This window comes from Mobula birostris, chromosome 4 (genome assembly GCF_030028105.1).
Source record: "Mobula birostris isolate sMobBir1 chromosome 4, sMobBir1.hap1, whole genome shotgun sequence".
Lineage (NCBI taxonomy): Eukaryota > Metazoa > Chordata > Chondrichthyes > Myliobatiformes > Myliobatidae > Mobula > Mobula birostris.
Genome location: NC_092373.1, coordinates 99,299,768 through 99,325,702, shown reverse-complemented (window position 1 = coordinate 99,325,702; position 25,935 = coordinate 99,299,768). Strand labels below are relative to the sequence as shown.

Below are 25,935 nucleotides of genomic sequence, written 5' to 3'. Positions count from 1 at the left end.
CCCACCCAACAACCCAGCTATTTAACATTAGCCTAATCATAAGACAATTTATAATGTTTCTGGACTGTGTGAGAAAACACAGACTCCAGGGAAACCCACACAGTCACAGGGAGAAAGTACAAATTCCTTACAAATGATGCCAGAATTGAACTTTGAACTCCGACATCCTGAGCTGTAATAGTTTCAGCTAACTATGGTATCCACTTGATTGTGTGGACTGGAGGAAGATGGATTTTTGACAGGTAAATACAGGGGATAAAAATTGTGCCAGATTTCAGTGTGAGGACCTATAACACCTTCACTTTGGATCCATGAAAGATTAGATCAGGATACCTTATACATGAGAGACCAGGAAATGTAGTAATGGTAAAAGAATTTGACAGTAGGCTAGTAAATAGAAAGGATCATGAATAATGGATAAAGGATAATGAATAAGGCGTTCTCTCAAGAAGCCTGGAAAGAAAAAGGAAGATGATGTTTTGGTTGAACAGTCCATATGAAGAATTGTGACTATTTACTAGTCTTCTCATACACCACACAGTTAACGTGATGCCATTCAGTTCCAACCTGATTAATGTATAATTAAACTACAGTCATCCAGTCACCAAACCAAATTTTCACTCTGGAGTTTCTCCACCCATCTTAAAACAACAATTTACAATGTCATATAATTGAGGCTTTTAGGTTATTATGAGCTAGGCGTCAGGGAAGGGGAGCCATAGAGCAAAGGATAGAAGTAGAATCAAGGTACAGATTGGTCATGATCAGACGGTGTGGTGGGGATGGCAATAAGTTAAATGGCCAGCTCCTGCTCTCAATGCCACCTCCTTACATTCATTCATTTTTACCTACCCTTCCATTTTTGTCTCCCTTCCCCCCAAACAATAAAGCTTAACTGCCCTTTAAAAAAGAAGCTCTGGCACTTTAATTTGGTGGAATGTTATGTACTTGAAGTCTTTAAACCTCATTCCCTGCTTTCCAGGCTCAACACACCAAAGGAACCAATTCATTTGCTATGTTTAATACCACATGGCTGAATTAAAGTGACTCCCTGCCCACCACATACCAGTACTATTTGTATTGGGAGAGGGAAGTGGCAGCAATGAAAAGGACTTTACTGAAGTTGAGCATGCTTAGTGAAAAAAAAACATGTCAAAAAGGCTCATAAAATGCTGTTAAAGCAAGTCTGTCAGCCAGAGGGCATAATTACTGTATGTGATAACTGTCAAGTCAACTGAAGATACAAAGAGTTTCTGTCTGGCAAGCAAATGCATAAAAAGCAATACTTGCATAACTGTGTGCAACTTGACAAGTGTAAGACGAGTTGAAATGCGTAATAACATATTCATTGCTTTGCCTTATTCTGTGTTCAGGCTTGACTTTAGCTTAATTTAGTCTCTAAATTTAAACCACTGAATGCAGGCAGTTATATTTTAGTATAATATATCTGCAACACTCCTCTTTCTTTGACTACATTAGTGTAGATGTTTCTTGCTGCTAGTTGAATTATTTCCTGCTATGTTAATAGTGCAGTTTTAAAGTCTTCCACAGGTACGGATGAACGTAATCTAATTCTGCTACAACAAAATGGCAGGCTATAATTATTGTCTCAATAAAGTCCAGAAGAGGGAACATATCTTTGATTGGTATATATCTGCAAGGCAAGATTATCACAGACGTTCCTGACAGTTTATAGACTTTGACCTCTCTTTCCTGCATACAACAGTGACTGAGTCACTTTACTTCAGCCATGCAGTATTAAATATCTCAAATAAGTTGGCTGTCCTTGCGGGAGCTTCAGGTCATGTTAAGGGTACTGTGTTGCTCAGTATAAACAATATAAATAGGACACTCATACACAATAGTGGGGCAAAACGTTTCCTATGTAATGCTTACAAATCACTAGTATTGTCCTCCTCCTCCATCCCCCCAACCGCTTCTTCCCCTTTCTTTGTCCGACCTGATGAAGCATCTCAGCCCAAAATGTCAACAGTTTATTTCTTTCCATAGATACTGCCTCACCTGCTGAGTTCCTCCAACATTTTGTATGTTACACTTCTTCCCCTCCACCTTCAGATTTCTGACCGGACACTGAAGCAACCCATGAACACTGGCGCACTATTAATGCTCTCTTTTTACATTACTTATTTAATATTAAATATAGATCTCTTATTTCAATTTATTGTATTTTTATTTATTGCACTGTACTACATTGCAAAAAACCTTCACAGCATTGAAAAAAAACCTTAGAAACATTGGATAAAGCATGGAAACATTGAACAAAAACCGGAAACTGAAAAAAAAACCCAGAAATGTTAAAAGAACCCTTCGAAACCTTAAGTCTGTGGAAACCTGGAGGGCTTGGAGGGCCACGAGAGACCTGGAGGGCCATGGAGGCCTATTAGAGACCTAGACAGCCACGGAGGCCTACTAGAGACCTAGAGGGCCATGGGAGTCCTGGAAAACCTTGACAATATTGAGAACTTTGAGAATCTTGAGAACTTGGGACCCTTAGACCTGGAAAAAAAACCCTCAGACCTGTAAAGAGCCTTGAACATAGACTAGAGAAAGTTGGTAGGTGGACTCGTGTACTTGAGGCACATGGAACGTAAGCTCAAAATGTGGACTTGAGAAACTCGGATCATAGACCATGGATGTTTGGAACGTAGAGTTATAACATAGACCTGAGAATAGATGACACTTTTGGTGAGGTCCTTCTGTCACGATGTGCGCTGGCAACGTCAGAACCCAAGTATAGATAAAAGAGAGACTCTGATGTAGAGACAGCAAACAGAGTTTATTCATAAGAATTCCAACAGAACATCGGTGGCTCGGCCAAGCGGCACTGCGAAATGTAACATTCTCAAGACTAGGATCACGCCATTAGTGCTAATTAGACATCCGCTTAAATAATACAAATAACATGGAATCTGCGAGCCTATCAAAATAAATATAACAAGTTTAAACAAACAACACCAGGAGACCCTCTTAAACAACAATTACTCATTTCAGGTGTTGGGAGCCCAACACTCTTCAGCTCCCCACACAATCCCAGAGAGCTCATTACAGATTCTGATTTGGTAGTCATTTAACTTGGGGTATGTGCATATACGTAGGCACTGAACAGGGATTTTATATATATATCCCCATCCTTTGAATATCATGGATGTTGAAAGCAGTCATGGTGGTCAAAGTTGGGGAATATATTCCTGAACAAACCTGGTCCAGACTGAACACCCTAAGGTACAAGAGCTGAAGGAATAGGCTGGGAAAGAGGAGTTCCACTTCAAGCAACACTGGAATAGGAAGAAGTTGTCCTTGCCAAGGTGAGCATTCTGGAAAATTAATGGCGAGGATAAACCAGCTAGAAATTCGTGTCCATTCAGAATGACAGAAAAGGAATAGATTGCAGAAATAGAGTGAAACTTAGCTGTGCCATAACTGAGTGCATTTTGCACTACAACCTGATGGGTTTCCAGGCAAAGGGCTATAACTTGATAAAAAGTGCTGTGCAACAGTAACTGCATGACCTCTTGGGAGCTCCAGGAAAAATGAAAATGGGAAGTGTAAATTCACTATATCAGGGAAAGAAACAAACATAAATAAAATGTAACATTGGGAAATACAGGATGAGTTGTGTGGCCCAATGAGTTTTCATAAAACTACAAAATAAATTACATGCACAGATTCAGCTTTCTGGGTAAGGTATGGTGGCTGTCATGACTTTGAATTAAATGGACCTGGCTATATGGTTTTCGGGGAAGAAAGCAAACAATGGGGAAAAGAAATGACAGTTGTAATTACAAAGAATTTATTTCTGTAATGAGAAGTAATATTACCACATATAAGTATGGATGAAAACATTATCAATAGAATTAGGATCTAGGAAATGATTTCACTTTGTTGTGGGATTTATTTAATAGCAGTCATTACACAATTGAGTTTAATATTGTGTTTGAAAGGAAGAATAGTGTTTTAGCAATAAAAATTTAAATAAGACGAGGCAGAAGCTTTCAACAATAAAAAGGGAAAATTCATTCATGAGTGAAATGACAATGCATCAGGGAATGGAAACAAATAGATCAGAATGGTCAATAAAGCAATATGCAACTAGAGAATCTGAGGCTTTATAGAAACAAAATGTGCATCAGATCATACTCACTTAAACAGGGTAAATATGGAAAGGCTGTTCCTGTTGATACAAGAGAAGTGGTGATGATCTAAAACCCACTCCCATAATTAGAGTTTTCAACTTGGAATTACAGTATATAGACATATAGGGGGGAAATAATTTAGAGAACATGGAGGAAGAATGGGGACAGAAGAACTGATTGGATCACTCTAATGAAGAATACTAGAATCAGGCCATTTTGCCTCTCTTGATTCCGCAATTCAACTAGATCTTTCCTTCATCATTATTTTCCAGCACTAACGCCATCTCTATTGATTTCCTTTCGATCCAGCAAACCATCAATTACCCTCCTGAATATATTCAGCAACTGACCCTATGTACCCTCCTGGGTGGAGTGCTCCACTTCTCAATACCTTCTCCTCATCTCAGTCATGAATCATTGACTTCTTATTTTGAGACAATTGGCCATGTTTTGGATACCACAGCTAGGGGAATAGTCCTCCTTGGACATAGCTGCTCCTCCTTGCATAAGTATGCTATTCAAAATGCATTATAAACCATATAGTATCATGACATTGAGTCGAATGTTAATGATGCAATACATCTCATATAAAGTAACAATATACCAAACATGTACACATCATAAGTGCACAACATAATATATCCACTATATGTTACATATGCTGTACATGCAAAGGCAGAATGTAAAGAGACATAACTTTCAGAAGACTATTCTACTTGAGGCAATTTCATTCAATACTGCAGTACTTAGCACCAAGGCTATTACACAATCCTAATTTGATGGGTCTTATGATGAGCCCTTTCAAAACAAAACTGGAGCTAAACCACTCTTAGCTATCAGATAGTGGAACATCACTGATTAAACAACACCCAAGAGTGGCAAGAAAAGGTAATCAGCACACTTTCACTTCCTCTCACCCTCAGGAGCTAAGGGAGCGAGGTGTAGAAATGGCACTCACCTCTGCACGATGTGGTCTTTTCAGGCTCATACCCTGCCTTGCAGGTGCAGCTGCCAATGGGCACCATCCATTCTCCATCACCATTACAGTACAGTTTGATAGGCACATCGACCTCCTCAGCGTTCTGCACACAGGTCCCCTTGGCTATGACCAACGATGTGCTCTCTGTGCCCGTCAGGGTCTCTGCAAAGGTGGCATAATTCTGAATGATACTCGGGCACTTTTTGAAAAAGACACGGACAGAGAGCAGAGACATGCAAGCTCCATAATCCTGGAAGGCCAAGTAAAATCCATTCCTGCTTAGCGGCCCAAAGCTACGGACCTCGGTGTTCACCTTCATCAGCCTGCCACCAAAGTCCACCTGGGAGAAACTCTCATCTGCGGCAATGGTATCTACCTTGAGATAAGGCATTTCTGTCCACAGTGTAGCACCTTTGATAGCTAGTCCAGAGTCGGTCTCATAGTAATACAGATTGAATGTTTCTTTACAAGAGCCTGGGACATTCGGGATGCTGCTGCAGTCTCGCACTGTAAACCTCATCTCCACGTAAATGCGTTGGGCCCCACGTCGGTTAACAAAGGTTGTCCACAGCCAATTATTCTGGTTGGACTCAAAGACATTGCACACCTGGTAAGTACGAATGGTGTTGAGATTCTCGTCGTAGCCGCTTACCTCTTCCCACTGCAAGTTAATGAGACAAGAACACAGGTTATTAGTTCACCATTATCAAGATCAAAGCTGGAACTTCCTCAGGTTTACCCTCATCATATTCTGTATTGAACACTGAAACACTCACCACAAACAAGTACCTCTTTTAACGAGAGGTTCTCCCCAAGACCAATTCTGTCAAGGTGGGAAGAGATGTGGCAAGATTTTTAAAGATTACTGTTTTGAGAAAGGGCTTGCTGGGGAAATATCAGTATTCTTCCATGTAATTGCTTTTGTTTACCTGCATGAGAGTTTACAACTCTGTGACTTCCACACAAATGCACAAGTTCCAAATTTGAAGTGAATAAACTTGTTATGAACAGACTGCTGGAGGAGTTCAGCAGTTTGAGTTTGGGGAGAAGGACTGTCGGTGTTTCAGGTTAAAGTTGTGCAATAAGAGTGATTGTGAAGAAGGGCAACGGCCAGGAGAAGTGGAGATGAGTGGCCTTACATTGTTGGTAGACTTTTGGGGGTGGGGTAGGGTACTGGACGATGGGCAGATCAAGGCAGGTGGGGGGGGGCATGAAATTGGGAGATGGAGTTGAATACTCTTTGAGCTTTGTGAGCAAGAGGAGAAAGCTTAGGCACCTGCTGAGGAATGATTTTCAACATCAGAGAGGGGGATGTCAGGAGGATGGTGAAGACTTGGCAGCGGTTGAGCTGGGACAAAGTAAGGGTCAGAAGAGGGTAATGGGAGAGGGGGTCAGGGAGGTGGTGTGCAGTATTTGGTTTTGTGTCTCTAAAAACTCAGTGTTGTTTGGGCATAGCAGACTCCTAAGGCCTGGTCTTAATCTGATGCAGAGCCTGATGGAGATACTCTGAAACATCAGCAGAGGAAACAGAAGATGAGATGCAGAGAAGAGTGTTTCAGTTTGCTAGTCTGGTGGCAAAGCAGAGGAAAAGGTGGCTAGAAATGGAGATGTGCAGAAGTCCTCAGGAAGATGAGACCAAAGAGGGATGAAGAACAGTGGGCTCAATACTTTTCCAAACTGACTGCCAGCAAGTAGTAGGAGCCGAGGCATTTGTGATGGAATTCAAACAACAGGAATTCTGCAGATGCTGGAAATTCAAGCAACACACATCAAAGTTGCTGGTGAACGCAGCAGGCCAAGCAGCATCTGTAGGAAGAGGTGCAGTCGACGTTTCAGGCCGAGACCCTTCGTCAGGACTAACTGAAGGAAGAGTGAGTAAGGGATTTGAAAGTTGGAGGGGGAGGGGGAGATCCAAAATGGATCTCGTTAGGAATTCGTTAGGAATCTTGCCTGTTAGCCAAGGCCCGCCTCACGGCAAGCTGAAGCCGTTGGCCAAATGTAGCCTAGACTAACATCAACCCAAGTGTTAAAGCACAAAGAGCTCCATAAATTATCCTGTGCATTGAATGGGTAACTGAAGTTAGATTCATTGAAATTTCATCGAACAACCGCATTAGGAATTCTCTGTATTGAATGAGGATTTCATAAGGTATCAATTGTACTCTCCCATTGTTCACTTAGTAAATAAAGTAGTCTATGCCTGTGTACACACTGCCACCTTCTCAAGGGAAGTTACGGATGGCCAGGAAATGCTAGCCTTGCAGCATTGCCCAAATGCCTAGAGAAAAAGCTTTGTCCATCACAGGCAGAAGCATCAGTACGATATCTGCTTCCTGAAACACAACAGCAATCATTACGGTCCTAGGGTGCAACGGAAGCTGAAACTCTGACACATGTATCAGCCAAATATTTGGTAAGAATGAAAAACTTCATACTTAAGGTTTTTTGGATAATAGTTCATGAATGTGTTACCAATGAAAAGCCTGATGGGATACGTGGTATCTCTCTGATTGCTACACATGTTCTTTATGGGTCAATTATACCTAAACTTAAACAGTTACTGTAGAATTAAACGGTAATTGTATTTAAATCCAATAATTAAAGGAAGTCATACTTAATATAAGCCTCATGCTTTCGAGCGCATTTAACAAACCTTCAAATACTTTGCCGTTGATGGAGCTAGAGGTTTTAAAGGGAGCGCACTCAGCATCCAAGCTGTCATAAATATATAATGCTGGTATTTGAAGCCAAATTTTCCTCTATTATTTTTGGCAGTCAGCACAACAGGGTTTACTTTGAGCGAATGTACTGTGCACCCCATTCTGATTCGGAAATATATCGTACATCCTTCATCATCACTAGATCTAAATCCTGCATCTTCCTCTCCAACAGCACTGTGGGAGCACCTTCACCAGAATGACTGTGCTGGTTTCAGTTGGTGGCTCACCACCATCTTCTTATCAACAGTTAGAGATGGGCAATAAATGGTGGCTTTGCCAGCAAGCCCACATCCTGATAAGTAAATACCTGAAAGGAAACAATAGTGTTTTGTCTGCAAACTGTCAAGTCTTTGTTTGCAAGACATAACTGGAAACTCACCAGATTTCTCAAAATTATTAAAGACACTTTTTACTGGAAGCTGTTATTATGAGCACTGGAATATAAATGGTTTCAGAGTTTGTTAAATTCAAGAATTCTTGTGGAAATGCACATAACTCACATCTCCAATCACTAACATTGTTTTCACCAACCAGCAGCAACATTTAATATTGAGTAAAACTTTGTTTTCACTATTTAATTTAAAAACCTATGTACTTTTTTTCTCTCTGCATTCAGTCGGCAATGTCCAGAGGTTAGTCTAAGTCTCTGAGAAACCAGGTGATTCAAGAACGTCAACAGCAATGTGAGAATTCTGGCTGCTGCATTTTCAGCTACATACTAGGGCTGATACTCAAAACCATCAAGGAGGCTGAAATTCATGGATTTCTTCACGTTTAGAAGCAAGATTGAGCCAAACAGTTTATCTTACCTCCCATAGGCTATGGCAAACACTGCCTGGGTTTGTCCACACATCTGCCTTCCACTCTGAATCATTCCCAGAGCACCACAATGAGTCTATTCCATTCCCCATTCTTATGCCGTACCCATCAGCCAGCGTTAGGAGGCATTTCAGCATTCTTTGTCTCACTCCACAACAAAAGATAGAAAGGAAAAACAATACTGGGGCATGGAGTAATGCCAGGCACACAGCATGCATGAAATGAAATTTTAATTATAAAAAGCACACACTGTTAATCCTCTTTTCACTCAGACCACTGTCTTTCTTTGTAAAAGAGTTCACTCAGATTCTCTGAACAGGGAGAGAGAGAGAGAGAGAGAGAGAGAGAGAAAGTGAAAGAAGGGCTCAATCACAAGAGCATTAGGCAGAGAAATGTAGGGGGTGGGGGGCAGGGAGACAGACCAGACAACCATTTGGGAAAAATCACAGGATCAGAGGAAGTCAGGAACAGAAGAGCAGACAGGGAGAAAAAGAATCAGCAAATAGTATAGGGGAGACAAACAGAAAAATAAATGAGAGAGACCAGAATAAAAAGATGGATTGGAGATGCTCTGTGGGGATGGATAATACAAAGTCTCAAAGGTTCAGTGGCCCGGCTCCTGTCTGCCCTATGCTCATTCTTTTGTGGAGCATATATTGCACAGCGGATATTCAAAATGATGCTTTATCAGCATTTGCCATCCCAAGATAACCCTTCACCTTCGCAATGAGACACTTGTATACATATTGTTCCACTTAATAGGAAATAACAAACATCGCTCACTGGATCCACTCTCATTAAGGAACACTCACAGCCTCTACTTAAGGTTTATTCTTGCACTTACTGCTTTCCAAACATGCAGCTTCACAGCTTTAATGTGATTTTTATGATCTATCAAGGAACTATGCTGCGGGCTGTTCCAATTTTTTTTCATCTACACAAAGGAATTAATCATGGAGCTTTCAGCCAGCACAATCTTTTATTTACTTATTTCCTGTGCAATTGAACTGTTTGTTTTTCCTGAGCAATTAATGTTAATTTGCCTGAAATCAATAAGTACTGCTCCTCAGCTGCCGATGAAAACACAGAGAAGCTAATTTTGTTTTAATGACAACCGCAAAGAACATATCGATTGTGTCTACATTTTGGGCAAGGGCATGATAATTGTCCTGGCAAATCAGTACTGCTCAGTGAGTCTTGAGTAATCTCCTTTATATCTACATTTATTGTTATTTACTTCTTCTCCTGATTACACCATGGGAGATATAGGGAGAAAGATGGCCACATTAATAAGGCCACGTCTCTCCTGCTTAAAACCAGCTCTGAAATGCATTCTGAGCTGTTCTGTACTTGATTTATCCTCAATTGTTCAAAAGAAGCCTATGCTTCACAATGGTTGTAATATTCTGTACACCCAGTGTAGACACACTAGCACACAGTCTGGGTTGGTGTAGAGTGGAGTACTGAGAGAGAGCAGCACTGTCAGGTACACCACCTTCCAGGTGGGACAAACCACTCCAGGCATTGCTCCAGTTTCCAGCAACCCATCTGCCAGAGGAACTCAGCAGATCAAGAAGTATCTTGGTGGGAAAGGAATCCCATGCCCTGATGAAGGGTTTTGACCCAAAATATCAACAATTCCTTTCTGCTCAACGTGGTGAGTTGCCCCAGCTGATAACTTGTCAACGCCACCTTTCTGACCTTCTATTGTGCCAGAACTTTGTTGTTCAATTAAATGGTCCAGTGATTCTGTTTGGGGAAAAAAGCAGAGAAGCTGAACAAAACCATAATCTATCAGAGGACATGAATTTATGATGACAAGAAAAATCTCCTCAAACAGCAAGTGGTTTGGAGCTCACTGCCTGAATGGGTTGTGGAAGCAGACTCAATCGCCAATCAGGAAAAGGATTACTAGCAAGTGTACACAACTGGAGAATGGGATTGAATAACCAGGGTCTCAGATACCCCAGCAGCATCCTTCTGCAGAGCAATGATTCTGTGTATTTATTCACTCACAGGATGTGGTAACTGCCAAGAAGGGTGGCACTAACTGTCCTTCAGTGTGGAGGCAAGTGACAATCAATGTCAGTTGTGAATCTGGACTTTGTGGGCCACGTGGCCTGTTTCTGCTCTGTCTGACATCAGCATTGAGGAAATGGCTCGCAGTTCTCAAAGCTACTCCATAAAGAAGCCTCAAAGGAGCCTGCATCCCACTTAACATTACCCTGATGTAGAGCTCATGTCCCATGAGGTGAAAATAAAAAATAAATACTAACAAATATCATAATTAACCATTTCAACAGTTGACTAGTTGACCATATTCATTATCATGCTCAATAAACACAACCACCTTGTCCATTTTTCAATCCCCAGTATGGTTGGGCCTGCCCCCCCGAAACAATGGTCCACATGAAGGAGTCCGCAAGGATTCTCTGCAGCAGGCAACTGTCCCTCTTTCAGGAAATAGCATATTTTCCTCTCTCCCCCATTCCGACAACAAATTCCAAAACCTGTACCTCCCTCTACAAATGGTTCCTTGACTTACTCATCAGTGTGGATTGGAAATAACATCTCCTCCTCACTGACAACCAATACTGCCACATATCAAGTGTAGGGTTCTCAGTAATGCTCATTGTAATGTTAATTGTTAAGGCTGACAAAATGGCTTCTCTTTACTGTTAACTGCTGAGTAAGGGGTTCTCTGTAGCAGCATGTTTGGGTTATAATTAGTGATAAATGGACTTGTATTCACTTGCTAGCCAATGGAAGTCATGTTATTCTATCTGTATGTGTGGCAACTGCGTGGGCTTTTGGTGGAGGAGAAGAGAAGAGGTCGGACGTAAGTCGAGAGCTCTGGTAGATTACCAGGAGTGATCCCAGCGAGGGTCAACGGAGTTCGGAGGAGATCGAGGGAAGGAACGGGAGTCAAGTAGGGCATAGTCGCTACATTGTGGGTTGCTTGTCCCAGATTTGAATTTTGACAGATACTGTGTAATTTGCCCAGGTTAAATTAGTGGAGATGGACCCGGATAAGATTGAACGCTGGTGTGAGATCGAGGAAGTACCGGTTAATCATGCCTGTGTATAAAGTCGGGTGGATATGTGTACCTCAGAGGAAGTGTTAATTCGATGACTGACTATGGTAAAAACTGTAGGTAAATTTGAGATCATAGCCAGAAAGTTTGGTAAAATGGCGGAGGCCGGCTTTGTGTTAGTTCAGACTAGTGCTGATGTCACAGCAGCAGGACTGCCAGCGTCTATCGGTGACCCCGGTGAGGCAGGGCAGGGGGGCGTGCACACTGTCACAGAGGAAGGGTCTGAGAGGACACTAGAAGAGTTGCCTGACGTTGGGGGCTAAGATTTTAGAGACCGGGTCCTATCGTTTCTGAAGGATGAAGGAAGGGAGTGGTCAGATTTAGAAGATTTACTTAGTCCCCATCCCCCCACGGAAGGGTGAGGGCTCTGGTGAACAAGGCATTGTGTCCTCGTCAGAAGTTGAGAGTTTTCTCAGTGAGGACTCCCACCCCCGAAGGGTTGGACGATTACGAGACATGGATAGAGCACGTGTCTCAGCTGCTAGGTGAGTGGCAGTGTTCTGAGGAAGAAAAGAGACAGCGATTGGTTGAATGTTTGAGGGGGGTGCCGGCTGAGGTAGTAGGAGGGGTGAAAGTTAACCAGCCTTATGGGGAGCAAGGACATGGCAGACCAATTGAATAATTACTTTGGTTCTGTCTTCACTAAGGAGGACATAAATAATCTTCTGGAAATAGTAGGGGACAGAGGGTCCAGTGAGATGGAGGAACTGAGCGAAATACTTGTTAGTAGGGAAGTGGTGTTAGGTAAATTGAAGGGATTGAAGGCAGATAAATCCCCAGGGTCAGATGGTCTGCATCCCAGAGTGCTTAAGGAAGTAGCCCAAGAAATAGTGGATGCATTAGTGATAATTTTTCAAAACTCTTTCGATTCTGGACTAGTTCCTGAGGATTGGAGGGTGGCTAATGTAACCCCACTTTTTAAAAAAGGAGGGAGAGAGAAACCAGGGAATTATAGACCGGTTAGCCTAACGTCGGTGGTGGGGAAACTGCTGGAGTCAGTTATCAAGGATGTGATCACAGCACATTTGGAAAGCGGTGAAATCATCGGACAAAGTCAGCATGGATTTGTGAAAGGAAAATCATGTCTGACGAATCTCATAGAATTTTTTGAGGATGTAACTAGTAGAGTGGATAGGGGAGAACCAGTGGATGTGGTATATTTGGATTTTCAAAAGGCTTTTGACAAGGTCCCACACAGGAGATTAGTGTGTAAACTTAAAGCACACGGTATTGGGGGTAAGGTATTGGTGTGGGTGGAGAGTTGGTTGGCAGACAGGAAGCAAAGAGTGGGAATAAACGGGACCTTTTCAGAATGGCAGGCGGTGACTAGTGGGGTACCGCAAGGCTCAGTGCTGGGACCCCAGTTGTTTACAATATATATTAATGTCTTGGCTGAGGGAATTAAATGCAGCATCTCCAAGTTTGCGGGTGACACAAAGCTGAGCGGCAGTGTTAGCTGTGAGGAGGATGCTAAGAGGATGCAGAGTGACTTGGATAGGTTAGGTGAGTGGGCAAATTCATAGTAGATGCAATTTAATGTGGATAAATGTTAAGTTATCCACTTTGGTGGCAAAAACAGGAAAACATATTATTATCTGAATGGTGGCCGATTAGGAAAAGGGGAGGTGCAACAAGACCTGGGTGTCATTATACACCAGTCATTGAATGTGGGCATGCAGGTACAGCAGGCGGTGAAAAAGGCGAATGGTATGCTGGCATTTATAGCAAGAGGATTCGAGTACAGGAGCAGGGAGGTACTACTGCAGTTGTACAAGGCCTTGGTGAGACCACACCTGGAGTACTGTGTGCAGTTTTGGTCCCCTAATCTGAGGAAAGACATCCTTGCCACAGAGGGAGTACAAAGAAGGTTCACCAGATTGATTCCTGGGATGGCAGGACTTTCATTTTATGAAAGACTGGATGAACTAAGCTTATACTTGTTGGAATTTAGAAGATTGAGGGGGGATCTGATTGAAACGTATAAAATCCTAAAGGGATTGGACAGGCTAGATGCAGGAAGATTGTTCCCGATGCTGGGCTTGTCCAGAATGAGGGGTCACAGTTTGAGGATAAAGGGGAAGCCTTTTAGGACCGAGATTAGGAAAAACTTCTTCACACAGAGAGTGGTGAATCTGTGGAATTCTCTGCCACTTAAGGCCAGTTCATTGGCTATATTTAAGAGGGAGTTAGATATGGCCCTTGTGGCTAAAGGGATCAGGGGGTATGGAGGGAAGGCTGGTACAGGGTTCTGAGTTGGATGATCAGCCATGATCATACTGAATGGCGGTGCAGGCTCGAAGGGTCGAATGGCCTACTCCTGCATCTATTTTCTATGTTTCTATGTTTCTCTGACTGAGTATCTAAAAGCATTAGAGGAGGTTTTTGGAGGTTTTTGACAGGGAGCACAGTGGAGCTTTTAGGGGGGCTTCGGAACCTGCATCAGGAGAAAGGGGAAAAGCTTTCTGAGTAGTTTTTCCGGATACAGCGACAGTTACACTGTTTGAGGCGCCGGGGGGTCATTTCGGGGACTGAGGTGGATCGGATAAGGATAGACCAGGTAGCCAGGGATGCACAAAGCAATGACATAATTGCTATGGGTCTCCAGCATCCCATAGAACGCGGTCCCCCCCCTCCCCACCGTGTTTCGTTCAGTTGCTCAGAGAGGTGAGGGAGGAGGAGGACTCATGGGAGTCAGAAGAGGGCTCTGTGAGTACAGTGCAGTCCTCAGTAGTAGCCCCTTGTGGTGAAGTGACTGGGACCAGCTCCACTTGGGAGATAGTAAAGGGGGTCGTGGCCGGAGGGGTTCCTCCATGTGAAGGGACGAGTAGAGAGGGCCCCTCCTTGAAAGGACAGAAGGCACAAAGGCTCGTGGAAGGCCGGGCTCCCGCGAGACAAGGCATGTGTTATAACTGTGGGGAAGAGGGGCACTTCAGGCGGGAATATGAACAGCAGGATGCCCCTCGGAGCGTGAGTCCACGGGTGTCCCAGCAGGAAGAGGGGTCAGGAAACTTAGCGGAGACCCAGTGAGGGAACGGCCTGGAACCTCTGGGAAAACACATTCCCAGCAATGTGCCACAGGACCCCCGGGAGGAAAAGATCCTATCCCAGAAGGATTGGTAGGACCCCGATCCAGCGTGTCGACACAGATTGAGGGAATAGGTGCAAAAGCCATACTCGACACTGGGTCGCAGGTCACATTACTGCACCGTTCATTCTACGATCATTTACCGTTGACACCCTTCAGTGCACTGGAAGTTTGGGGTATCAGCTCTGGCGATTACCCGTACGACGGCTATTTGTCAGTGAAGCTGGAGTTCTTGGAGGCTGAGGTGGGAGTGTCCGCAGCTCATGAGGCCTTGGTGCTGGTTTGCCCGGACCCCGTTGAGACTAGAGGTGTGTCCATTCTGGTGGGGACCAACACCCCTATTGTACGGAGGCTCCTGGGGGCCTGCAAGGAGGAGGCTGGTGAGGCCTTTTTGGAGACCCTGTTGGTGCACCCAGTGTTTCAAGCTGCTTTTAAGGAAGTGTGCAGCCGCACTGGGCTGGACACAGAATTTAAAAGAGGAATGGTGTGGTGTGCCCAGTCAATGTCCAGGGTGGTACAACCCGGGGAAGTAGCGAGAGCGATGGAAACCCCCAGATTCCCTGGGGTGCTTGAGGGTGAAGCCCTTTTAGTGGACACCCCAGAAGATCTCGAGGGGGAATCGAGATTTCCTGCTGGGGTGCTGATGAGACCCGAGTTGCAGAAGCCCTCGGTGGTACAGGCACACAGGCTAGTGGTGATCGTCAGGTATACGACTGCACGGGAGGTCACCTTTAAGCAAGGAATGCCTCTGGCGCATTTGCTCCCAGTGACGGTGATGCATAGCGCCCCCGTGACGCCAGTTGGGGGACAGCTGTCGGGAAAAAGGCCTAAGTTGACCGCTGAACCTTTTAACTTTGGGGCATCACATGCGCCGGAGGATTGGAAGCGGAGGCTGGTGGAGAAGATGTTGAAGATGACAGATGTTTTCTCCCTTGATGAGTTTGATGTGGGTTATTCCAAGAGCACTCGCCATACCATTCGAGTGATTGAGGACACTCCGTTTCGAGAGAGGTCGCGGCGACTGGCCCCTGCTGACGTGGAAGATGTGCGGCAGCATTTGTGTAAGTTGAAAGCAGCCGGGATCATCGCAGAGTCCCGAAGCCCTTATGCATTCCCAATAGCAGTGGCCCGGAAGAAAAATGGGAAGATTCGTATGTGTATGGATTATAGGACCCTGAACAGGCGCACTGTCCCCGACCAGTATACAATCCCAAGGGTCGAAGACACGCTGGCCTGTCTGAGTGGGGCGAAGTGGCTCAGCGTACTGGACCTGAGGAGTGGATATACCAGATCCCGATGAGCAAGGCCGATAAAGAGGAGACGGCATTCATATGCCTTCTGGGATTTTTCCAGTTCGAAAGGACTCCCTAGGGCATATCAGGAGACCCTGCCACCTTTCAGAGGGTCAGGGAGAAGACGGTGGGGAGTATGAACCCACTCGAAGTGCTGGGATATTTGGATGACCTGATAGTATTTGGATCCACCTTGGAAGAACACGAAGTGAGGTTAATGAAGGTACTGAACCAACTGAAGGATGAAGGATTAAAACTTTCCTTGGACAAATGCCAGTTCTGCCAGACGTCTGTTAGCTATGTTAAACACATAATGGAGTAGCCACTGACCTGGTTAAGATGGAAGCAGTCACCACTTGGCCGAGGCTCCAGACTCTGAGTGCTCTGCGCTCATTCTTGGGGTTCTGTGGATACTACTGGAGATTCGTGAAGGGCTACGCCAAGGTGCGTCACCCCTTGAACCAGCTTCTGCGTGACTATCCTCCCCTGGGACAGAAAGGGAAAGGGAGGAGAGGACGGGAGGTTGGGGAATATTTGAACCCGTCAGAGCCCTTCGGACAGAGGTGGGATGTAAAATGTGAGGAGACTTCTCAGTCACTGAAAGAGATGCTGACTCAGGCTCCAGTGCTGGCTTTTGTGGACCCCTGATTGCCCTATGTGCTACACACCGATGTCAGCCATTAGGGATTAGGGGCCGTCCTGTATCAGGATCAGGGCTCCGGGATAAGGCCCACAGCGTTTGTCAGCCGGAGTTTGTCGCCCTCCAAGAGAAACTATCCCACTCACAAGTTGGAATTCCTGGTGTTGAAATGGGTGGTGGTGGATAAGCTGAGGGACTATCTCTAGGGGGCCAAGTTTGAGGTGAGGGCTGAGAACAACCCGCTCACCTACACCCTGACCTCGGCAAAACTGGATGCCACAGGCCACCGGTGGCTGGCAGCCTTGTCTGTATATGATTTCAGCCTGAAGTACCAGCCAGCGAGCCGGAATGTTGATGCAGATGCTCTGTCCTGACGGAGGCATGAGGAACTGGAGAGGGACGAAGAGTGGGAGAGTGTTCCTGCATCTGGGGTGAAGGCCATGTGTCAGTTTGCTATCAGCGTGTAGGGCGAGGAAAAGGAGAGGCCAGATCGTGTAGTGGACCCAATGGGGATGTCCGATGATGCCCTACCCCTAGTTTACTGTGACACGACTGCTCTGAAGACCATGCAGCTGCCGGGGTTAAGCCCTGGGGAAGTGGCCACTGCTCAGCGAGATGACCCGGGCACTGACCCTGTCTGGCACGCAGTTGAAGAGGGGGATGTGACATGGACGGGGAAGGCAAAACACGTTTCAGTGTCTCTGTTACTAAGAGGATGGCTTCGGTTGAGGTTGAAGAACCAAATTTTATATCAGGTAACATCATCCCCGGACCGACCTCGGTGTTGGCAGCTGGTGCTGCCTGAAAAGTATCAGAAAGTTGTGTTGAAGTCACTCCATGATGACTCTGGACACTTGGGGGTGGAAAAGACCTATGGATTGCTCAAGGATCGGTTTTACTGGTCCCGAATGAGGACGGAGGTCGAAGAGTACTGCAAGTCCTGCATTCGTTGCATACGACGGAAGACGCCGCCCGAGCTGGCTGCCCCTTTGTCCCACTTGCAGAGTGTGGGGCCTCTGGACCTGGTGTGTATGGATTTCCTGTACATAGAACCTGATGACAGCAACACGGCAAATGTCTTGGTCATCACAGACCACTACACCAGGTATGCTCAAGCTTTTCCTACCAAGGATCAGAGGGCGACTACAGTGGCGAAAGTGCTATGGGAGAAGTATTTTGTGCATTATGGCCTTCCTCAGCGGATCCACAGTGGCCAGGGATGGGACTTTGAGAGTAAGCTCAGCTATGAGTTACTGGGCATACTGGGGGTTGAGAAATCGAGGATCGCACCCTATCATCCGCAGGGCGATCCCCAGCCAGAGAAGTTTAATCAGACGTGGCTAAACATGCTCAGGACTCTGGAGATCAGCAAAAAGAACAGACGGAGTCGACATATTGGGCATCTGGTTCACTGTTACAACTGTACACGCAACAAAACTACTGGATACTCGCCCTATTATCTTATGTTTGGGCACGAGGTGCAGTTGCCAATTAACCTCTGTTTTGGGACTGATGCGGGTGAGGTATCGTCGAACCCTTACTTGAAGTGTATGTCTGATATGAGGAAAAAGCTGAAAAGGGCTTACGAGTTGTTGGGGAGGCGGCCACCAGCAGAATCGGGGAAATAAGAGGAGGTATGATCAGAAAGTAAAGTTCTCTCAACTCCTACCAGGAGACCAAGTCCTCATCAGGAGTCTGGGATGACCTGGAAATCACAAGCTGGCTGATCGCTGAGCAGCCTCGCCCTATGTGGTGGAGAGTCAGATACCAAACTTACCGGTCTTCCGGGTACGGCCTGAGGATGGAAAGGGGCCTGTCAAGATTCTCCATCGGAATCACCTGTTGCCCCTGGGGCAAGATGTACAGGTAGAGCGGAAGCCTGATGTGGCGGTTGCACCTAGTACAAGGACTCTGCGTACCCGCAAAGCGACGGAAAAGCCCACCCCAGAAGAGACGAGCCCGGGTCCAGCCCCTACAGGGGATACTGATTCAGATGATGATGATTTGGACGACTGGTATCCGCTGCTGTTCGCTGATGCCCCCGTGATGGAGGAAGAGACTCCCGGAACTTCCCCCACTGGTTTAGACGGGGTAAAGGGGGTTAGTGATGGGCAGTTGGTGGTGCCGCAGGGCATGGAAGGAGAGAATGTGGGGCCTGAACGAGAGCCAGACAGTTCCGGGGTTCAGAGGGGTTTGAGTGACCACTCGCGGGAGGGTTCGCCACGTCGTTCCCAAGGGTCCCCTGTAGTGTCTGAGGTGGAAGAGTTAGAAGAGGGGGTACACAGGTCTCAGAGAAGTAGGAACCACCCAAAGAGGTTGGCCTATGTAGCACCTGGGGAACAGGGTGTGGTCTCCACTGTTTTGGGGAGCTATGTCACTGCTTTCTGCACTTGGATTGGCCTTTGTGTTTTCCAGGAAGGGATAGCAAATTACTTGAACGTCATGAGGGCATGACAAAATTCGGCAGGGGGAGAATGTAGGGTTCTCAGTAGTACTCATTGTAATGTTAATTGTTAAGGCTGACAAAATGGCTTCTCTGTACTGTTAACTGCTGAGTAAGAGGTTCTCTGTAGCAGCATGTTTGGGTTAAAATTAGTGATAACGGGACTTGTATTCATTTGCTAGCCAATGGAAGTCATGTTATTCTATCTGTATGTGTGGGTACTAGAGGAGAAGCGTGGGCTTTCGGTAGAGAAGAGAAGAGGTCGGATTTGAGTCGAGAGCTCTGGTAGATCACCGGGAGTGGTCCCAGCCGAGGGTCGACGGAGATTGGAGGAGATCGAGGGGAGGAACAGGAGTCAAGTGGGGCATAGTTGCTACACAAGGATGTGGACTTAGCCCACTGCTCTACTTTCGCTTCACCCATGACTGTGTTGCTAGGCACAGCTCAAACATTACCTATAAATTTGCTGATGATGCAACTATTGCTGGCAGATTTTCAGATGGTGACAAGAAGACGTACAAGAGCAAGATAAATCAGCTGGTTGAGTGGTGTTGCAACAACAACCTTGTACTCAACGTCAGTAAGACCAAGAAATTGATTGTGGACTGCAGGAAGAGGAAATCAAGGAAACACACAACAGACCCCATCAAGGACCAGCAGAGGAAGTGGTGAGCAGTTTCAAGTTCCTGAATGTTAACATCTCTGAAGATTTATCCTGGACCCCAACATATTGATGTAATCACAAAGATGGCACAAGAATGGCTATATTTCATTAGGAGTTTGAGGTGAAATGATCTGTCACCAAAGACTCTCGCAAATTTCTACAGATGTACCATGGTGAGGATTCTAACTGGTTGAGTCACCATCTGGTATGGTGTGGTGGGGAGGGGCAATGCACAGGATCAGAATAGCCACAGGAAGTTTTAAACTCAGGCAGTTCCATCATAGGCACTGGCCTCCTCAGCATCGAGGACATCTTCAAACAGTGACGCCTAAAAAAGGCAGCATTCATCATTAAGAATGCTCATCACATAGGACATGCCCTCTTGTCATTTTTACCATCAAGGAGGTGGTACAGGAGCTTGTCTTACACTCAGTTTTTAGGAACAGCTTCTTCCCCTCTGCCATCAGAGTTCTGAATGGATAATAAACCCTTGAACACTACTTCACTACGTTTTGCATGCCTTTTTGCACTACTTATTTAACTTAAATGTTTTAAAGCTATATTTATTATGGTAATTTATATTTCCTTTTTATTATATACTTACTGCACTATAGTCATAGTCATACTTTATTGATCCCGGGGAAAACTGGTTTTCGTTACAGTTGCACCATAAATAATAAATAGTAATAAAACCATAAATAGTTAAATAGTAATATGTAAATTATGCCAGTAAATTATGAAATAAGTCCAGGACCAGCCCATTGGCTCAGGGTGTCTGACCCTCCAAGGGTGGAGTTGTAAAGTTTGATGGCCACAGGCAGGAATGACTTCCTATGACGCTCTGTGCTGCATCTCGGTGGAATGAGTCTCTGGCTGAATGTACTCCTGTGCCCACCCAGTACGTTATGTAGTGGATGGGAGACATTGTCCAAGATGGCATGCAATTTAGAGAGCATCCTCTTTTCAGACACCACCGTGAGAGAGTCTAGTTCCATCCCCACAACATCGCTGGCCTTACGAATGAGTTTGTTGATTCTGTTGGTATCTGCCACCCTCAGCCTGCTGCCCCAGCACACAACAGCAAACATGATAGCACTGGCCACCACAGACTCGTAGAACATCCTCAGCATCCTCCGACAGATGTTAAAGGACCTCAGTCTCATCAGGAAATAGAGACAGCTCTGACCCTTCTTGTAGACAGCCTCAGTGTTCTTTGACCAGTCCAGTTTATTGTCAATTCGTATCCCCTGGTATTTGTAATCCTCCACCATGTCCACACTGACCCCCTGGATGGAAACAGGGGTCACCGGTACCTTAGCTCTCCTCAGGTCTACCACCAGCTCCTTAGTCTGGTGGTATACTTCTGCCACAAAACAACAATTCATGACATATATCAGTGATATGAAACCTGATTCTGATAAAGCACCCCAGATCCAAAACGTTAACTATAGTTCTCTCTCCACAGATGCTACCTCTCAGAAAAGATGTGCTGGCATTGGACAGGGTTCAGAGGAGGTTCACAAGGATGATTCCAGGAATGAAAGGTTATCATACGAGGACCATTTGATCTAGGTCTGTACTTGCTGGATTTTAGAAGGATGAGGGAGGATCTCATTGAAACTTTTCCAATGTTGAAAGGCGTAGACAGAGTAGATGTGGAAAGGATGTTTCCCATGGTGGCGAGTCTAGGACAAGAGGGCACAGCCTCAGGATAAAGTGGCATCCATTTAAAACAGAGATGCGGAGAAATTTCCTTAGACAGAAGATGGTGAATTTGTGGTCGTGGGGTGTATGTAAGGTAAAGCTTGATAGGTTCTTGATTAGACACAGCATCAAAGGTTACGGGGAGAAGGCTGGAGAGTAGGGCTGAGGAGGGGAGAGAAGAATCAGCCGTGATTCAATGGCAGAGCAGACTCGAAGGGCCAAATGGCCTAATTCTGCTCCTATGCCTTATGACCTTATGGTCCACGTGACCTGCTGAGTGTTTCCAACATTTTCTATTTTTGTTTCCGATGTCCAACATCTTGTTCACTTTAGCTTCGCCCTGAGGGCAGAGTACATAATTTGACACTCGACCATTGCAAATGACCACTCACAATACTGCATGTGACATTAAATCTGTCTCATGTGCAGTACAAGTTACAACAGAATCTTATTTGCAAACTTATCAGGAATGACAGGACATGTGATGAAGTCAGAGCTGGGGTGACGGAATGAAAGAATAAATCCTACATTATTTTCACTAAATCTTGAAGAGGTAAATATAACCAACAGTACTCAAAGATGCGCTGATTACCCTATAACGGTAGAACCAGAGGTTCATAAAGGAATGCTGCCCAGTGGTGGATTCTGGGCTGCAGCAATATGTGCTGATTTCTCTAAGCTTCTCCTATGTCAGAGGGGCCTTCACGGACAGCTACCATCTGCATGATTGGAATATCACGTCACCCCCAATGCACACAGCCCTTGGGACAGCTACCATCTGCATGATTGGAATATTACATCACCCCCAATGTACACAGCCCTTGGGACAGCTACTATCTGCATGACTGGAATATCACGTCACCCCCAATGCACACAGCCCTTGGGACAGCTACTATCTGCATGACTGGAATATTACATCACCCCCAATGTACACAGCCCTTGGGACAGCTACTATCTGCATGACTGGAATATCACGTCACCCCCAATGCACACAGCCCTTGGGACAGCTACTATCTGCATGACTGGAATATCACGTCACCCCCAATGCACACAGCCCTTGGGACAGCTACTATCTGCATGACTGGAATATCACGTCACCCCCAATGCACACAGCCCTTGGGACAGCTACTATCTGCATGACTGGAATATCACGTCACCCCCAATGCACACAGCCCTTGGGACAGCTACTATCTGCATGATTGGAATATCACATCAACCCTGACGCACACAGCCCTTGGGACAGCTGCCATGGGGATGAGACAGTCACCTACCTCTTTGCAGATGGTGAATTTGCTGGGTGGGTGTGGGAAAGAACGTACGAGTACATGTCATGGTTCACCTTGATGAGCTATTTAACTCTGTGATCTATATGCTGCTCCCAGGGTCACATCAAGACAGATATCAAATGCTGCTGGAGAATTATGAACTTGAAAGACATGCTTTCGTCCACACAAAACATTTTGTTCTCGCAGCACATCGAGATATCCATAGGGAAGCTGCCGACTGGTACAAACCAGGCTGCAGAAGGATATACTGAGGGATGTTCAGTGCAGTGCTCTGTGGGAAAGGACCACAGTCCACTACTGGACATTGAGTCATGTGGGGAAGCTCCTCAGACAATGGAGGGGTGCATCACCCCAGATGTCCACATTAGCGACAGTAAGGCTACACAAAAGAAACACTGTTATCATGACTGTGAACATTGATTATATGACACGCAGAATGGGAAGAGTATTGCATTGTGTTTACTCTTCTTTACATTTGTTGCCTTTGCTTCAGAGGGTCCTTGAACCACCAACACAGATTTGCTCCCACCAAAATCCTATCTGCAGGGTTTGAGATTGCGTAAGCAGTTATTTGTGGAGTTTAAGCACCAATCTAAAAAGCAAGGAGGTTCTTTCTGTGCGGCTTGAGATCAGGAGTTATTAGGCATTTGGAAAAGAACAATTTTAAAAAAGATAGTTTTAATTGGCCATTGTAGGAGTCAGCATAGTGTGAATGGGCCTGGGTTAGAGAGGAGAATTGAGGCTTCAACGACGACAGGTGGAGGGTAAGATCAGTTTCTTGTAAGTTTCTTTCTTATTGTACTGTTTGAGCAATGGGAATGACAGTCAGGACATTGGAGTGCTCACCTTGCAGCACGAGGGAAGATGGAGGCATCCAGTATCCTTGATGACTACACCTGCAAGAAGTGCATTCAGCTACTGCTTCTTACAGACTGTGTTAGAGAACTGGAGCTTGAAAACATTTGGATCATTTGGGAGTTGAAAGAGACAGGGAGATAGTTACATCTAAGATACAGGACATGGGTAATTAGATTACCATCAGGAGAGGAAAAGAGGATCGACAGCCAGTGCAGGGTAGCCCTGTGGCTGTTCTCTCAATAACAAGTATATTGTTTTTGGATACTGTTGGGGAAGGTGATTGTATCTCAGGTTTTACCAGCTTGAGGTGAGAAAAAATAAAAATACAATAACAACAATAATAATTATACAACTAAATAAATATGCAATAAATATGGAGAACATGAGATGAAGAGTCTTTGAAACTGAGTTCATAGATTGTGGGAACAACTCAGAGATTGTGCAAGAGAAGTTGAGCAAAGTTAATGCTCTAGTTCAAGAGCCTAATGACTGAGGGGTGATAACTATTCCTGAACCTGGTGGTGCGAGTCCTGAGGCTCCTGTAGTTTCTTCCCAATAGCAGCAGTGAAAGGAGAGCAGACATGGGTCATGGGAGTCCCTGATGATGAATGTTGCTTTCCTGTGACAAATCAGGGTAGGTCTTACACAGTGAATGTTAGGGCACTGAGGAGTGTGGTAGAACAGTCGGCTCTGGGAATATAGTCCCACATTTCCTTGGAAGTGATATCACAGGTACACAGGTTCGTAAAGGGAGCTTTATAAATCAAATTGAGTATTGGAGTCAGGATGTAATGTTGCAGTTGTATAAGACTTTAGTAAGGCCAAATTTGGAGTATTGTGTACATTTTTGGTCACCTACCAATAAAATTGAAAGAATAGAGAGAAAACTTACAAGGATGTTGCCAGGACTTGAGGACTTGAGGACCTGAGTTAAAGGGAAAGGTTGAATAGGTTAGGACTATTTTTCCCTGGACTGCAGCCGAATGAGGAGAGATTTGATAGAGGTCTTCAAAGTTATGACGGGTATAGATAGGGTAAATGGAAACAGGCTTTTTTCCCCACTGAGATTGGGTGAGACTAGAACTAGAGGTCATAGGTTAAGTGTGAAAGACGAAGTATTTAAGAGGAACCAGAGGGGGAGCTTCCTCACTCAGAGAGTAGTGTGAGCTACCTCGCAGAAATGCTGGAAGCAGAGTGATTTCACTGTTAGGAGAAGTCTGGAAAGGAAAATGGATGGGAAGGGGTTATGGAGGGCTATGGTCCTGGTGCAGGCAGAATAAGAGTTCAGCAACACTAGAAGGGCTGAGGGGCCCATTTCTGCCCTGTAACGGTCCGTGACTCCATGCCTCTGTAAAATAGTGTGTGTCACAGTTGCAGTTTTCTCCGCAATGTGCCCATTATGCACAATACCTTCCATGCAACCAGGGGGTGAGAATGGTTAGTTTCAGCAGGTACAAGGGACTCCAACATATAATTACTCATAGGTTTCCAAAATTCACAAGTGTTTCCACAGGCTACACACTTGAAAAGCACATGCTACCGGTATTTAGCAGCACAGATGCCCCACACAGCGCCACTATTGTACGTTCTTTTATGGACTTAAAGATAGGGAACCAGGGGTCTCTCACCTAAAAACAACATAGGTAATGCTTCCAGCCCTTCAACATTATCTGGCATTTCAGCACCACCTTCTCTCGATTATGTGCAAGAATTATCTGCCAAGTCTTTCAAAAGGCTTGCAGAATATTAAAAGCCACATTATAACATAACTTTCTGATTTTCCATGTCCCTTTAAAAATTACACATTCATAGAGCATTACACCACAGTACAGGTCCTTTGACCTATGATATTTTACTGACCAATTCAGTTCACACTGCACCGATGACAACTGTCCAATTGCAATAATTGTAGGCACTTACTGTGTCACAATCTACTCACTGCAAACGATTCACTCGAGTTGGTCAAGGTCATTTCCTTGATAACCTACTACCTGATAGTTTACACCAATTAATTGACTTTTACTTGTATTTTTTTTTACCATTTCCAGGGAAAACAATGAGCATTTCAGGTTTTCAGCTTCCAACTGCTGTTACTCAGTTTACAATTTAACTGAAATATTAAACTAGGCACGCAGTTATACTGTGATGAAATATTTGATACAGTACATTCATATTGATCCTTTAGTTTTAGGAGTC

At 45.0% G+C, this 25,935-nt stretch overlaps 1 protein-coding gene across 3 annotated transcripts in view; it reads right to left on the bottom strand.

Moving 5' to 3' along the window:
- Positions 1-25,935, bottom strand: part of ephb1 (EPH receptor B1) — a 774,921-nt gene that overhangs the window by 538,678 nt on the left and 210,308 nt on the right. For all 3 annotated transcript variants that reach the window (XR_011885740.1, XR_011885741.1, XM_072255851.1), the window contains exon 3: positions 5,113-5,794. Coding sequence is in view for 1 of the 3 variants with exons in the window: in XM_072255851.1 (XP_072111952.1) it covers positions 5,113-5,794 (682 nt within the window). In the remaining 2 variants the exon portion in view is untranslated. The remainder of the gene's footprint in view (positions 1-5,112; positions 5,795-25,935) is intronic.